This window comes from Vicia villosa, linkage group LG2 (assembly GCF_029867415.1).
Source record: "Vicia villosa cultivar HV-30 ecotype Madison, WI linkage group LG2, Vvil1.0, whole genome shotgun sequence".
NCBI lineage: Eukaryota > Viridiplantae > Streptophyta > Magnoliopsida > Fabales > Fabaceae > Vicia > Vicia villosa.
In genome coordinates, this window is record NC_081181.1 from 220,032,281 (window position 1) to 220,049,797 (window position 17,517).

At 34.6% G+C, this 17,517-nt stretch overlaps 1 protein-coding gene across 1 annotated transcript; it reads left to right on the plus strand.

The window, feature by feature from the left end:
- Positions 1-478: 478 nt before the first annotated feature.
- LOC131653999 (calcium-transporting ATPase 9, plasma membrane-type-like) lies at positions 479-15,968 on the plus strand. Its single transcript, XM_058924374.1, has 33 exons — positions 479-828; positions 901-1,017; positions 1,108-1,147; positions 1,221-1,336; positions 1,426-1,557; positions 1,641-1,730; positions 2,195-2,264; positions 3,139-3,209; positions 3,293-3,376; positions 3,462-3,539; positions 3,619-3,690; positions 4,029-4,112; positions 4,223-4,305; positions 4,398-4,506; positions 4,601-4,656; positions 4,774-4,816; positions 5,037-5,120; positions 6,945-7,082; positions 7,324-7,389; positions 7,505-7,603; positions 7,892-8,002; positions 8,267-8,434; positions 8,731-8,790; positions 8,977-9,141; positions 9,294-9,410; positions 12,464-12,562; positions 13,506-13,643; positions 13,728-13,828; positions 14,305-14,350; positions 14,436-14,564; positions 14,951-15,058; positions 15,140-15,231; positions 15,449-15,968. The coding sequence occupies exons 1-33, from the start codon at positions 517-519 to the stop codon at positions 15,552-15,554; spliced, it is 3,384 nt and encodes a 1,127-aa protein (XP_058780357.1). The 5' UTR covers positions 479-516; the 3' UTR covers positions 15,555-15,968.
- Positions 15,969-17,517: the final 1,549 nt, after the last annotated feature.

The following is a 17,517-nucleotide window of genomic DNA, read 5'->3' on the forward strand; positions in this document are numbered from 1 at the left end:
TCTTCTTATTTTAATGGCCTAATTTTAAAATTTACTTTAAACTTCTAAACGGATAGGACGGACTCTGATATAGTCTGTACAAATAATCATCGTTCCTGAACATTTTTTCTAGGTAATTTATTTTATAAATTATAAAATTAAGTATATGAAATTTAAATAGCTTAAGTAAATGGAATTATTAGGCATCGAAACTTATAGGATATGAGAAGGAGTCGAAGCATCCAATCCAACTAATAAAGAAGAAGCAAAAAGCATAGGTAGGGTAGGGTAGGGTAGGGTAGGGTGGATCCTGTTAAATAAGCTCCAAATAAGTGGAAAGACATGGAGAGTTTTGATTTTATTTTGATAATCATAGTTGTTGTACGTACTTGAAAGCAATGTAAGCAGTTAATAATGAAAATGATTTAAAAATAAACCAAAAATTTGATTGAATTAATAATAAAAATCTATATTTGGAGAATGAAGCAATGAATTAATAGCATTTGCCAAGAATAGGCATTTGAGAATGGAAGGGAGATGCTTGTTTGGTTGTTTGTTGATTCCATTGCATTGCATTGCATTCCATTCACTAACAATTTGCAATTGCAAAGAGGGATTAGGGATTTGCATGCGAAGATGAGCGATAGCATGAAAAACATGGCCACGGGTTCCACATCCCGCGGTTCTAATGCTTCCTCCAATGGCCTCCTCACCGTCACCATTACCGACACCACCACCCCTCGCCGCAATGACGATGAAGATGAAGACGACCTCCTCGTTGATCCCGACGATCCTTTCGACATCACCCAAACCAAAAATGCTCCTCCCGAGACCCTCAAACGTTGGCGAGTATGCATGCTCTTTCTCTAAATATTATCATTATTATTCCATTGCAATTTCTATAATCAACTTATTTTCCAGCAAGCTGCATTTGTTCTCAATGCCTCGAGGCGTTTTCGATACACTCTTGACTTGAAAAAGGAAGAGGAAAAAGAGCAAAAGAAAAGCATGATTCGAGCTCATGCCCAAGTCATCAGAGTGAGTAATCCTCGTTTCTATATCATCCATCGATCAATGCCACTCATTCTTTATATTTATTTTCTAATCCACCATCAATTCTTCTTTTAGGCAGCTTTGCTTTTCAGATTGGCCGGCGAACGTCAACTAGGTATGCTATATACAACACTTTGCCATGCTTTTTCACCACTTGCATTCACTTTATTTCCATTTTTTAATTGCAGTCACAAGTACAACAGTCGCACCAGCAACTCCAGGTGGTGACTATACGGTTGGACTTGAACAACTTGTTTCAATGTCCAAGAATCAAAATGTTTCCGCTTTACAACAATATGGAGGGGTACGTCTACTTCAACATTATTTTGCATGTTATATTTTGTTGAAGCAATCTGATTTGCTAATATTATAATATAGTAATGTCTTATTCAGGTCAAAGGCTTATCCAATTTTCTAAAATCAGATCTAGATAAAGGGATTATTGGAGATGAAGCTGATCTATCAAAGAGGAAAAATGCATTTGGAACTAATACATACCCTCGCAAAAAGGGTAAAGGTTTATGGGTATGTGATATTTTATTTTTCTGTTCAAAAAACTTGAATTACTTCCAGTGCTGTCGTATTAATTCTTTAAATTCGTTTTACAGAGGTTCCTATGGGAAGCTTGGCAAGATCTGACTCTTATAATATTGATTATAGCAGCTGCAGTGTCATTAGTGCTTGGAATAAAAACAGAGGTTTGATTGATTGCTTCTCATCAATCACAACAATAATTTGAGCTTAAATAGGTCCTTGGTTTTGTGGAACTACAGGAAGCTTAATACTTGAGAAATTAGTTGGATACTATGTTGTGCAAAGCTTTTGTCTCCCTTGATTAAGGGATATGAAATTCTTAACAGAGTTCTGTCATTCTTAAGCTAGGCACACTGCATAGACATAAACAGAAAAAGTGAATTCATTTCATTTTGTTCACAATAGATATGCACTTAAATATTTGACTTTCTATGTTTTACCTTATTTTATGTGTTTATTTTGGGATCCTCGCTTTCTTTTTCTGTTTTGGCAGTACTTGGCTTCACTGAAATTTTCCTTTCATTCTAGTTCTTAGGAGTGTTCGGTTTCATTGCAATTTTTATTTCATTCTATTTGAGTTTATATCCTCCTTGAAGGTTTATGCTTTATCTTTGTTTGAAATGGCTAGGGATTGAAAGAAGGATGGTTTGATGGAGGAAGCATTGCTTTTGCAGTTATGCTCGTCATTGTAGTTACAGGTAATGGAATCAACATTTTCTTTCATTTTAAAGATTAGATATGTATTTAATCTTGACAAAACTTTGGTTGGTGTCTTGGATGGACCATACAATTAAAAAGGAACACTCTGTTTTTACTTGCACTTATTTAGCTGTCAAAATCAACATTTCATTCCCTAACAACTTAAGTTATTTTTTACTTCATGCATCACATGTATTTTTTGTATTTTAAGTGGTAGTAAAATGTTTGATATACAATGATTGATTGGGTTAATAAGTATTCATATAGGCGAGTTTTGAAAAATCCCCTGTAAAAAAAAGTTTGAATTGCCCTCCTGCCATATGAAGATTCCTTTGTTTTGATCCTTCAAGAAACCTAATCATCAAAAATAATGACATGACAGGGGGATTTTCAAAAATCGCCAATTTGGCAAGGGGACAAATAGGTATAAACCCTTAAAAGTTATATGACATTTAATAGGTTATTGATGGGTAAATTTCTTGAGGGAATCTTCATATGGCAGGGGGGCAATTCAAACCTTTTTTTCATACAGGAGGATTTTTCAAAATTCACCTATATGGTAGGGGGCAAAATACCTATTAACCCATGATTGATTAGTCTACAATCTATATGCAGTTTACATGGTTCAATAATAATTGATATATTATGAAGTTTGGAAATGTGTGCATGGTATTATTGAAGAATTGAGATAGAAGCTAGTAAATGTGTATAATCATAATCTCTTATGTTTTGCTAATTAACAAAATGAATACATTTAATTTAAATATTTGGTATGATATAAAGAATATCAAATTCCCGAAGGCAGAGCTTATGAAGGTTCTTAATTTAGTTATATTAACTTTGTGTTGTTACTTTTGTCTTTTTGTCTGTCAGCTGTCAGTGATTATCGACAATCTTTGCAGTTTCAGAACTTGAATGCAGAAAAACAAAATATACAATTGGAGGTGTGTAACAATATTATATTATTAAAAGATAGCATCATTTGGAAGTTGAACTAATAAATCATGTACTCATGAACTCACTGCAGGCCATGAGAGGTGGTAGAACAATAAAAATATCGATATTTGAAATTGTTGTTGGTGATGTACTGCCCCTTAAAATAGGAGATCAGGTGAATTTGCATAAGTATCATTTTGTTTCTTTGGTAGTAATTGAATTATGATCGTTCTATGTTAATTACCCTATTGATATATCAGGTTCCTGCTGACGGAGTTTTAATTACTGGTCACTCACTTGCCATTGATGAATCCAGTATGACTGGGGAAAGCAAGATTGTATGTTGTTCATATATTCTATTGATCTAATTACTAGTTTTTAATCCTTACTGAATTGTAAGCAACAAGTATTCTACAGGTTCACAAGGATCAAAAAGCACCATTTTTAATGTCAGGTTGCAAAGTAGCAGATGGAGTTGGTTCTATGCTGGTAATATATGAAACTATATTGTTTCTACTAGTCTGCTTGTTACGCGATGAGCAACAGCATGATTGTTTTCAAAACGTTTGAGTATTATAGTGCAAAAGGCTTCCCACTAATGAAATTTGTTGCTGCATAATACTCTTTAGCTGCATGGATGCTATTTTCCCTAGTAGTTTATGTTTTAACATTACTTACTATATGACATCTTGGTGTCATTTGATTTATGTGACCGGCTATTAATTGGCGGGAAAAGACTTCGATTTTATTTTTATGATATTTATGCACGTGCACAAAAATTATCTTACAATGCTTCGATCCTACACATTTTATGCTTCCATCTGTAGGTAACTAGTGTTGGTATAAATACTGAGTGGGGATTGTTGATGGCAACTATCTCAGAAGATACCGGAGAAGAGACTCCCTTACAGGTTTCCCCCTCCCTAACCAAAATAAAGAAAGAAAATGATGTGTCTTTGACTCCTTAAAAAAACCTACATCACTTATGTGTTAAAACTTGTTTTTGTTGGGTATGTAATAGGTACGATTGAATGGAGTAGCAACTTTTATTGGTATTGTTGGGCTTACTGTAGCTGCAGCTGTTCTTACAGTCCTCTTGGGAAGGTAAACATAGATTTCTCTTTTGGACGTACTAACTTATTAATGCAAGCTGGATGCCAACTTTGATTAGCGGTGTTTTGACTTCGGAATGTTAGATATTTTTCTGGCCACACGAAAGATTTAACTGGAAAAGTGCAATTTGTTGCGGGAGAGACTAAAATCAGTGACGCTGTTGACGCATGCATCAAAATTTTTACCATTGCAGTAAGTGTGAATTATAGCTTCTGCTTTTTCCACTGCTCTCTTTTTCTTTAATTTTTTGTAATAGTTTTTCTTAACTAAATATAGAGCCACGCAGGTAACTATTGTGGTTGTTGCAGTGCCAGAAGGTCTACCTTTAGCAGTTACCTTAACGTGAGTGCATGTTGCTATTTTATTTTGTTGTACAACACAAGATGTAGCAAAAACTAAGCTGACTGGTGTCGTTTGTTCTATTCTGTTATTTACAACCCCCAAACACTCTCATGACAGCCTGGCATACTCGATGCGGAAGATGATGGCAGACAAAGCCTTGGTAAGTATCTTATTATCCTGTCTTAGAATTTGGGCTGGCTTAACTCAACCTTACAAAACCGGTTTGTAAGGTGAGGATTGTCCCAATTATGAACATATTTTCAGGCCATATCTCATCCAATGTGTGGGACTTTTTAACATCCTCCAACAGTCACCCCAATATTGTAACTTTTGCAGCATTTTGTCATTCAGCGTTACAACACATTCTAACAATGGTACAGGTGCGAAGGCTGTCAGCTTGCGAAACTATGGGTTCTGCTACGACAATTTGCAGTGATAAAACTGGAACCTTGACCTTAAACCAGGTGAGTTCTGAGATCAGAGAATTGGATAGTCTAAGAGGAGTTGGATTTAGATTTTTGCTTGTGCATAAATGCTTCAAAAGTTAGTTCATTGGCACAACTCACATTGGTATTGGATTTTATTGAAATAGAGTGAAAATGAGAGACTTGTGGTGAAATAGTATGTCTGAACTACACAATAAAGTTGATTTAATATATAGGCTCAAAGTAAAACTTATAAATATAGGTGATACTCTCAGAATTTGGATTGGACTTAACTCATCCCTACAAAACCGACTTGTAGGGTGAGGATTGCCCCACTTAACATAAAACAGGGCATATCTCTAAGCAATATGGGAATAAATGCACCCCTTCAAACCAAACACAATGAAAGTGTTGGAGACTGCAATGAAGGCAAGTCAAATGCCGCAATTAAGGCGACTAGGGCCGAACTGAATGAAGGTGGAAATTTCAACGCACCCCTTCACAATCGGGCTTCAAGGAACCCAGAGCATGGACGATGTGGGAAGCCCAACAACGGATCTAAGATAGACGGATCTAAGATAGACTCTGATACCATCTCAGAATTTGAGTTAGACTTAAGTCATCCCTACAAAACCGGCTTTTGGGTTGGGCCTAATTCATTCCTACAAAACCGGCTTTTGGGTTGGGCCTAATTCATCCCTACAAAACTGGCTTGTAGGGGGAAGATTTCCCATACTTATAAACATAACAGGCCATAACTCTAAGCAATGTGTGACTAAATTCACCCCTTTAAACCCAACACAATAAAGGTGTTGGAGGCTGCAATGAAGGCAAGCCAAATGCCACAATTAAGGCGTTGGAGGCTGCAATGAAGGCAAGCCAAATGCAGCAATTAAGGCGACTAGGGGCTGACCGCAATGAAGACAGAAATTTCAACAGATACTATTCCTATAAACATGATATGATATGCCTGTATCCTAAATACAAAGATCAAAATAGATTTTTCAACATATACATTCTTGATTGTCATCTCTTCTCTCTAAACTTTAGCTTACATGTGGTCCACTTCATGTTTTTGTTAGGTAACAACGCAAATGGTTTGGATTTTTTAGATCTCCGAAAATTTACATTGTAAATCTGTAAAGATTAATGCCATGAGATCGGTTGTGTTTTATTTACGTTTCCAAGTACCGGGCTGCTATATGGTCGGGAGAAGCATACATTATGTATTTTAATATAATATGGAGAAGTAGAAATGGGACTCATAACAGATCAGCTGGTCAATAATAGATTCAATTACTTAATAGACACTAGAGGTTCAAGCTCATAGGTAATGTAAGAGAATGATGGCATAGTAAAGGATTGTGACAGAACCCCCGGAAAATCAAGATAAGGAAACTGTATTCTATTGAATGTAAAAGTTGAGCTCAAGAGCTCTACAATGCAGGAAATGAAAAAAATGAAATGATAAACCAGAATTCTATGAACTCCTATTCAAGAGCTAGGCTCCTAAACGAGAGAGTTCTCTACTAACTGTTTTATAACAAACTTTCTCAATGCCTTCTCTAATCCCTTTCCCTCTCTTGTAACATAATATTTCCTAAAATTAAGAAAATGTAACTAATTTTTATTAGACTAAGGGTCCTATTAGATTGAACCTCACCTAACACCGAATATCTACAAGCTAGTAAACAATATCCATAATTTTGGTTCATGCATAATATATCTAATATGTGTACATTTACTAGCTATTTGTTTATTCTGCCGAACACCATGGTCTTTGCTGTATATATTCTTCCTTTCATATACTTAGAATTCTTGAGTTACCAAGATATGACCGTGGCTTATATTTTGGAATTGTAGATGACTGTAGTTGAGACATATGTTGGGAGGAAGAGATTAAATCCACCAGATGTCTCACCAAAATTGCATCCAGAAGTTTTATCTCTGATAAATGAAGGCATAGCGCAAAACACAACTGGCAATATTTTCATTCCTAAAGTACGTCTTGCTTTTCTACTTAATTTTAATTTAACAACTATATATCTAGGTTCCCTTTATGTTGTGATATTTGGCTATAGATTACCCCAATTAAGGATCTTATCATAGTCCAATACTAACAGTTTCTTATGGTTTGATTGGATTTATCATTTGAGAATTTGATTCTTGTGATTTTTATTCACGAACGTTTGAATCATAGTATTATTAGAATTGCTCTTTGTGACCATATATTCTTTGGTAGGATGGTGGAGAGACAGAGGTTTCGGGATCTCCTACAGAGAAGGCAATTCTATCTTGGGCTATGAAGGCACCCTCCTTGATCTATTTCCTTTTCTTGTTCCTTTATTTATTTTATATGTTCTTCTCTCTTCCTTGATTAATGTATTTATTTTGGAACTAAACTTATTGAATCCTCATGGCAGTTGGGAATGAATTTTGAACTTATCAGATCAAGTTCAAAGGTTCTCCATGTCTTCCCCTTTAATTCTGAGAAAAAGAGAGGTGGCGTGGCTGTGAAACGGGTAACCAATTGATAGATTTGTTTTCCAACTCATCCTTTGATTTAGTGTATTATTTAACTTTTGTGAGACATAAATATCTATCCCATGGTGCTTTTGATATTTTCGCTCTCACTTTTGAACCTATCTAGTTTCCCAAAGTGTTATTCCTTTTTGCTATATATATATATATATATATATATATATATATATATATATATATATATATATATATATATATATCACTCACTTGGATCTTGTTCCCATCGGCTTTCATATGCTAATCAGAAACACTTGTTGTAATCATGGCAGGCGGACTCTGGAGTGCATATACATTGGAAAGGAGCTGCTGAGATAGTTTTAGGAACGTGTACCCAATATATTGATTCAGATGGTCACCCGCAATCTATTGAAAAAGAGAAGGTTAGGAATAACAGCTTCAAGACATAGAAACTTTGTTGAGGGCATTAAAATCATAGAACTGAAAAGATGGAAATATGAAAAACATTTCCTTTTGGTTGATAGCTAGCCCAAATTTGAACATCGACACACAAGGCTGTCACCTAATCACTTTATTCATATCAATGAGGTTATAGTATTGTGTCAAGTTACTCTGATCGAATGCAACTATAGATCAGTATTACTTTCATTTTACCTACACGCGTAATAATCATTTAAAATCTTCAGGCATTCTTCAAGAAGGCGATTAATGACATGGCTACTCAGAGCTTGCGCTGCGTTGCTATTGCATACAGATCATACAAATTGGACAAAATTCCGTCCAAGGAGGAGGATTTAGACCAATGGACTTTACCTGATGACGAGCTTGTATTACTTGCTCTTGTTGGAATAAAGGTAAAACTGCAGTTTTGTTTCCGCTTTAAATGTGTTACAAATTCCAACCACCCACCCCATAGCTTGCAACTTTCTGAATAATTTAGTCACGAACCTTAATAGTAGGTAGATACTAATATAGCTTTAAATAATTGTGAGGTTAAAATTATTCTTTAGTTGTGAATATGGTGAACTATTGTTAAATATCATGCTCTGATCGCTTTGTCCTTGTATTTTCAAATTAACCCCTTTTTTTTGATAAAATTTCAAATTAACCCTGTATAATCCTTTTAACATACATTTATATGAATGTTCAGGATCCTTGTCGCCCCGGAGTCAAAGAAGCTGTAAGATTATGCACTGAGGCTGGTGTTAAGGTAAAGTTCTCGTATGAATCGAATCGGACAACTAGATATTATCATATTTAGAATGCAGTTCATTGAAAGAACTAAGGACAGTGTTGGAACTTGGCTTTTGACTTCATAACTTGCACAAGTGTTTTTCCAAAATGTAAAATCAAGGGATCCCAACATGTTATGTGTGTGTAAACTGTGAACCAATAGGTACGCATGGTTACTGGGGACAATCTTCAAACAGCAAAAGCAATAGCTTTGGAGTGCGGAATATTGGTTTCAATTGAAGAGGCAGTTGAACCAAATATAATTGAAGGAAAGACATTCCGTGAACTATCTGAAACAGAAAGGGAAAAAGTTGCTATGAAAATAACTGTATGATTCTTTCTTTTTGGTTTCTCGTTAGTGTTACTCATCCACTAATAATTAATCTTACTCAAAGGAATACTATTCAAGCTAGTGATCCAAACAATATTAAATCCCTCAGGTTTGATTGTCTGTACTACTGATTTGCAAAATATATATAGGTGATGGGAAGATCATCTCCAAATGACAAGCTTTTGCTTGTGCAAGCACTGCGTAAAGGAGGTGAAGTTGTTGCTGTCACAGGAGATGGCACTAATGATGCTCCTGCTCTTCATGAGGTCTGTATATTTCTGGGATGTATAGTATTCAGATTGAAAATTTCAAAGATTAAATACATTACTTGACAGTAGCGTAAAGAAATATTTCAAACAACTTTTTTACTAATTTATTTTGCTGACTTTGTTATTTTTATGATAAAAATACTATGCTTTTAAGAGTATATTTTAGTTTTATTCAATTTTAATTCTTAAATCTTGTACTTAACAAAAGAATATTAACTAACCACTGGGCCTCTAGAGATGAATCTGAGTACCAGAAGAGGCTTTACCCTGAGGGAAAATTATTGAGTATCGACCCAGTTATTTGAATTTTGAAGATAAAGCATATTACTCAGAGACTTCAACCTATGGGGAATCCTAATTGATTGCCAATTTTGATTCATGAAAAAGTACACGTTAACTCAAAATAAGCTAAATGAAGATGATATAATAAGAGAACATGCCTATATAGCAAAGCCTTATGGATTTCGTTAATGTTTGTTGCTTGGCCCATTACTCGACAGATTATGCAAAGGGCAAAGGTGAGGTTAATGTTGCACATGGTGACTCAACTTGGGGTTATGACATAGTAGGCTTGGCATATTAGTGAGAAGGGACTAGAGATTCTAATAAACAGGAACAACACACAAACAATGAAGGCACAATGACATACAATGAAAACCGATAAGAACATGTCAAGCAAAAGTTCCTTCCACTTTATGAATGATCTATGTTCGACACAGAGACCAAAAAGTCTATTTACCTTGGATCTCAAAGGTACAAGTTTGATTAGCGATTTGGGACCTTGTATTAAACAAAAAAGATGAAATGTCATATTTCCGAGGAGCTAGCAATTGGGAAAAATCCAAGTTCGATGTTGATTAAAAATAGAGATTGTAAAGAATGACACTCCTCGTCTTACAAACTGATTTGGGAAGGTTGAGTTAGGCCGAACACAAATTCTAAGATTGTATTAGAGTCTGTCAATCGGGTCACCCACCATTTATTCCAAACAAAGACTAATAATACACAACTATTATGGAAAACATGTTGGATAGCCTCAACTACGCAGATAAGCCAAACAGAGACGAATCTACTAGATATTTTTAAATGAATATGTGACACTTAAAAAAAACAAGGGAACCTCAAAACTATGGAGAAGCTATGTCTAAACATGGTATGAAAGAATAAGTGAACTTTATGCAAGACGAGATGCAATATATGTATAAGAATTAGGGGTGATCAAAACCAAACCAACCCAATAAAAAACCGCAAACCAAACCAAACCAAACCGAAACCGCAAAAAACCGCATTTGGTTCGGATTAGTTTGGGTCATCTTTTAACAAAACCGCACGGTTCGGTTCGGTTTGCGGTTTGTATTTTGTAAACCGAATCAAACCGCATTATGTTACAACCTAACGTTTACTTAATTCACATCCAACCCAAACTTAAATCTATTATACCTTAACCTTATGATTACGAATAATTTTCTCATCCTTACACATATGATTTTAGTCCCGATCTTCTCAAATCTCTAATAGCATTATCGCACCTTCTTTGCCACATACATCTTCCTTCTTTTTCTATAATCTCTACTCTCTTATATTCTTTCTTTTTCACCTTCTCATTTTTATGCAAATGTTCCCTATTTCAACTTCATTTTTATCGCATATCTTCTTCTCTAATCTCTCAACTCTTTTGTTTTTTCTTTTTCACCTTCACTAATCTCTCGTCTCTTCTACTTTTTTGTTTCATTCTAATAATTTTTATATTGTTTTATACTATTATTTTATGTTTATTATTATACTTTTGAGTAATTTAATTTTTACATATTAGATAGAAAGTTGTTGTCAAAATATGACGAGTTTTTTTGTTATCTGATAGTGTATGAATGTCTAAATACAAAGTTATGTTGTCATCTATATGTATATGTATGGTTCAATAAAATCTTTGTAAAAAACCGAACCAACCGAACCGAACCAAACCGCATTAGTTTGGTTTGGTTTGGTTCGGATTTTTTTTAAAAGCCAACCGAACCAAACCAAACCGCACGATTTTTTCTCTTGCGGTTCGGATGATTTTTTTCGTCAAAACCGCCCGAACCGCACCGCGAACACCCCTAATAAGAATCATACATATGATCTCATTGAGCTGCCAAAGGGGAGATGGGCTTTGAGAAACAATTGAGTGTACTGACTCAAAGCTAAAGAGAGTAGCACAAGCTTGAGGTATAAGGCTATAAAGACATTGGTTTTGAAGATGTAGATAATTATGGGAATTAATCAGAATTAATAGGATTCTGATTTACTGTGTACAGTTATAGAAAAATGTATTAAGTTGTTTCCTTATCAGTATTAGCTATAATGAGGATCAATTCTCCTCCTAATACTTGGGGCTTATAATTAATTACATGATCAATATTTTTACTATTTATTTCCCCGTCTATTTCATTTACTATTTATTTCCTCGTCAGTACATTTAGAATGAGTGAATAATATAGTCTTCACTTTTCCGCATTATATCAGAATCTATCAATTCATTTGGGTCACCTACCGTTTATATTCACGCACCAAGTCCAATAGTATTGGGTGTGAAAAAGTGTGTTGTAAAAAACCCTCACATTGATTAAAGATAGACCTTGAAAAGAGTTTATAAAGAGAGACACCTCTCACCTTACAAGCCGGTTTTGTAAGGATGAGTTAGGTTAAACTCTAACTCTTTTAGAAGAGATATGCTATCTCTTAGTGTAGGGCCATTAAGAGATAGACACGTATTTCTATTATAAAGGTCAACCAAATCATATACTTGATGAGGAATATCATAGTATCTTATATTCCAAAAAAACGTATAAATTATTAATTCATGTTACAATAGAAACTATAGTATGAAATTTTTATTACAAAAATACTCATACCCAACTAGATTCAATAACATCACTTCATTCAAATTCAAATATCAGTAGACATGCTAAAATAAAAATCATCAAATTACTTAAAACAGACTCAAAATTTTCTACAATAATACCATTGTTCTTAGTATAATTGATATCTTGTTTTACTATTTTTCACTTTAGGCAGATATTGGTCTTTCTATGGGCATCCAAGGAACTGAAGTAGCAAAAGAAAGCTCGGATATTATAATCCTGGATGATAACTTCGCATCAGTAGTGAAGGTAAATAGTTATTCAGTTTAGCAGCAGTAATAAAGTCATTTTTAACTTGTGTCTGTGATCATCTCTTCACATGCACAAGTAAAAAGTCATGCATTTTCTTTGCATTTGTTTCTCTACCTTTACTCTTAAGTTAATTGGGAATAATAAGAAAACATATTTTTGTGATTATGCTCGAGTGAGTAAAGCAACTCGGCACCCATGATATATTTATATACACTTCATAATTAATTACATGTTATGTTTATTAGGAGAAACGATTTTAAGTGCAGCTTCCTAAACTCCCTAACAAGTGCAGCTTCCTAAACTCCCTAAGTACATTGATCTAAACATACATGAACCTAAAACTTAAATGCTCCTATTTCGAATGGGAAGCATACATGAATCTTGCTATTTCCAACACTGCCTCTCAACTTAGTTAATAGGTGTACTCCTTTCCTTGCTTGGATATAATTCGTTCAAAATCTGAGCTACTCAATCCTTTGGTGAGAATATTTGCAAGTTGACATACAAAGTGCAAATCACCCCACTAACCGAGCTTCCCCTTTTTAAAGTATCTATCAACCTCTATATGCTTTGATGATGCTGAACTGGATTATGTCTTATATTGATTGTTGATTTGCTATCACAGTAGAGCTTCATAGGTCTTTCCCATTTGATCTTCAAGTCTTCTAAAATAGTTCTAAGCTTAAGTAATTCACAAATGTTGGGTGCTATGGCTCAAAATTCAGCTTCAGAACTAGAATGTGATACTGAACTTTTCTAACTGAGACTTGTATTCAAGCTGCAATCATTATTTACATACTTCCAGTCTTTTATTTAAATAAAAATAAAAAGTCCAGTCTTGAGTGGCATCCGCGACTTTCCCCATTTACTAATTGCTTTTATGTTTCTCCACGTATTATTACACCATCTAGTCTAAAGATGTGTAGTTTACTTTGTATAGGTTGTTCGCTGGGGACGTTCTGTTTATGCAAATATTCAGAAATTTATTCAGTTCCAGCTCACTGTAAATGTTGCTGCTCTTTCTATAAATGTGGTTGCAGCAATATCTTCTGGTGATGTTCCTTTAAACGCAGTACAGGTACCTCAGCCTTAATTTTATGTCTGAATCGAACTATGAATAAGAGTCACATATTTATTTCTGATGTACATGCTCTTGGTACAGCTTTTGTGGGTCAACCTTATTATGGACACACTTGGGGCTCTTGCTCTGGCTACCGAACCACCGACTGACAGCCTTATGAACAGATCACCAGTAGGCCGAAGGTTTGGATTGATTGGCTTCCTCACTATTTGCAGCTTAAGCTTAATAGTTAGTACTCTTGAACCTGCATGGTGCTGGTTAGCACATAAAAGAAAACCCACAAACCTATCGCTTACTGCTTGCTCTGTTAAACATTATGAGTTTTTCATAGAGAAGGCAATGAAGCAATCTCTTTTCCATAAAATAGTATTGATAGTGGCAACATATGTTCTTTCCAAATAGCATATAAATGACTGAGAAGAAATCAACTCACTCACTGTTCTTCATCATACAAATAAAGCATGTGAAAATCCTAGTGTCTTCATCTTTTCTTTTTGTGAAATTCCTTCCACTTTTACGTGTATCCAATCAACCAAATTTAAAATTGTAGCATTTTCTCTATAATAGAGGAACATACTGACTGAGGTTATAGTTGATTTGGGCTTTGTATTAACCTTTCTGTGCACACTTTTAAAGTGATATTTTGTTTGGCTTTCAGGGAACCTCTTATAACAAATATCATGTGGAGGAACTTGCTTGTACAGGTAAAATATATTTTATTTCTTAAATCATCCTTGAATTGGAAGAAGAAGGAACTTCATATCCTGGTTCTTAACTTTGGTATTGCAGGCTCTCTATCAAGTGACTGTACTACTGATTCTTAACTTTGGTGGTGAAAGTATTCTGCATCAAGATACTATGACACATACCTTAGAAGTGAAGAATACTATAATTTTCAACGCATTCGTCATGTGCCAGGTTAGTACATGTCAATGAAAATATAAGATATTTGTTCATACCCTTGCTTATTATTGTGTAATCACGGTTAGTCGGGGATTGGTGTATTAGACTCCGCTTCATACCAGAGTCTCTTATTTTATGTTTGGATTGATAAAAAGAAATCCTATGCAGTAAAATGACATGGAGTCATACTATGTTCCACTGTTTGGATTCTTTAAAGGGTGGAATCGTTTTTTTCTCTCTATTCTTTCATAAAAATATCCTCATCCTATTCAACTATAAGATATCGAATAAGGCTTGGAATCATCGACTTGTATTCTCCCCCTATACAATTGCAGGGATGTTAAAGTCTAGTTAGCTCATCAAATTCTAATTAAAAAGTTTTATGATGTTTTAACTGACAGATATTCAATGAATTCAATGCTCGAAAGCCAGAAGGAATGAATGTCTTCAAGGGAGTGACTAAGAACCGTCTCTTTGTGGGAATTGTTGGAATGACCTTTATACTTCAGGTAAATAGGCATCATTCTTTTGTTTATTTTCTTAGTTGACGACATTTTGAGTGCATCTATAATGCTATGTCAAATTGATAGATAATCATCATCACGTTCCTTGGGAAGTTCACAACGACAGTGAGACTTAATTGGCAGCAGTGGCTTGCTTGTCTTTGTATTGGGCTGTTCAGGTTAGCACACTAAACCGCAACAGGTTGATTATCCATATTGATAATCATTTTACAATCAAAAGTTGATAATCATTCTTCCCTCAATATATCTTAGCAATATTATTGTGAGTAAAATAGTTGGAAAAAGAAATCCATGTGCAAGTTTGCAATCCATTTAGGAGCTTCAAATGCTGGCCCTGTCCCTGAGTACTAACCGGCTGATTTTGCTTTCCAACAGCTGGCCACTTGCAATAATTGGAAAATTAATTCCAGTTTCTAAAACACCATGGTCACGACGAGTTGTGAGGGCATTTAGGCGCTTGAAGAAGACCCGGACTGCATAATTGACTGCCAACCTTAGAACCAGCAATTCATAGTAACTAACGACTGACAGAAATGTAAGCGGACTTAACACTGAGCTGAGCCGAGCCAAGCTGAGTCTTCTTTCTAGAATTTGTAACATACTGTATATTCAACATATAGCAATATATCATATTTAGACTGTAACAAACTGTACATTCAACATATACAGCAATCATATCATGCTTAGAGAAGTTCCGAAAATATGTCAAAAGTGAACAATGTATTCACCAATTTCCCCCCTTTTTTTAAGTCAGGTGGGGTGGAGTAGATCTTTGTCAGAATTCATATTCAAATAGTGAAATATTATGCTGTGAATTGTTAAGTTAATTGTATCAGTTCAGTATTCACATCAAAACTATAGAAAAAACGAACGACAGCCTTATGTACATTCAATTTGTTTTTTTTTCTTTTCTGAACGCACACATTATTAGAGCATAAAAATTAGTTGAATAAATACATGAAGCAAGATCTCGGTCCTTCATGAATCCTTTATTGGAAGTGGTTTGTTTTGCTTATGAACATGAGTGTTAAAAGTAACAAGAATATGCAAAGTGTTTTTCTCTGCCAACATGTTTAGCCTTATTTAAGTCCTTTTACATAAGGTCCTTTATATTTCTTTTCCACCCTTAGGATGTCAATCACATGTCTGAAAATTCAAAAATGTGCTTATAAATTTTTGGATGCATTATGAATCATTTTTGTCAAAATTTAATTCGGAGATGCATCTGCGAATATTTCTGGGGCATGTTTGGCAGAAACATTGATCAAATTTGTATTTTTTTATTCCAAAGTCATTAACATCTCAATAATTTGATTCAACCATTAACATCTCAAAATAGGGTAATGCATTAATAATTAAAAAAACATCTCAAAGTATTACAAACATAATTCTCAAAGTATGAGAAATACTGGTAAAACATCTGAAAATACAAAAACAGGCACAAGTGTATACCTAATCCTAACCCCGAATCCTCATCTGCCCGTCGGTAACCTAAGACATTATGTGTCACAGTAAGAACGGAACGTGTTAGGGCAACCGCATCATCGCTTGATCGTATAACTAGTTCTATGCGCACTCCAACCAAGACCTAAAAAAGGAGAAAAAGGAGGAACACTTTCAACAACACCACATCTAGACCTATTAAGGAATTGTCCTTAATGCTCAATTGGTTTCATTGAATTCTAGTTACAATATGGTTATGCAACTTGTTACAATTAATTGTCTTGACCGTTTTGAATCTTGAGATTTCTTTTTGGTTTTGTACTTGACAGGTTTTATGTTATTTGTGTAGCAAGGTGTGTTCATGGTGAAGGGATTTTGCAGCTAGTAGTCAATGCGTCCTTGGAAACAATTTTGTAACATGTGACTAACTTTGTACACTTGTAGCATTTGGCAATTCAAGCACTGTTATATTGTAGTAAACAACATGTAGCTTTACGTGAAATGAATACAGTACAAAGGAAGTGCTTGAATTCACCAAAAGTTTCAAATGGTTTTGCATATAAACTTGAAAACTAGTTGCCTTGAAATACCAAGTCTAAACCAAATGAGGTGCTCAAATTTTGACTCTATGACACCCATATTTAGATGATGGCTCATGGCATGGTTATGTTAAGATGTCAATCAAATAGAATATATACAATAAAGTTCTAGATTGGAAAAATATGAATGAGTAGCTGCATAGGCTAAATCTTTTTAACTTGGGACAGTAAAGACATTGCACACCATATTACTTATTGTCTCTGTATTTTCTCAAAATGCAGTGTCAATTTATATTGTCTCTGTAACTAGCACTAACTATTAGTTCTATTTTCCCAACTTCTGAAACAATCTAATAAAAACGACAAATAGATATTAAAAAACACACCATATTATTATTAATTATTATAATATTGATCCATAGTACCCTAATAAATCATATTATTCTTTCAAACATCAGCAAA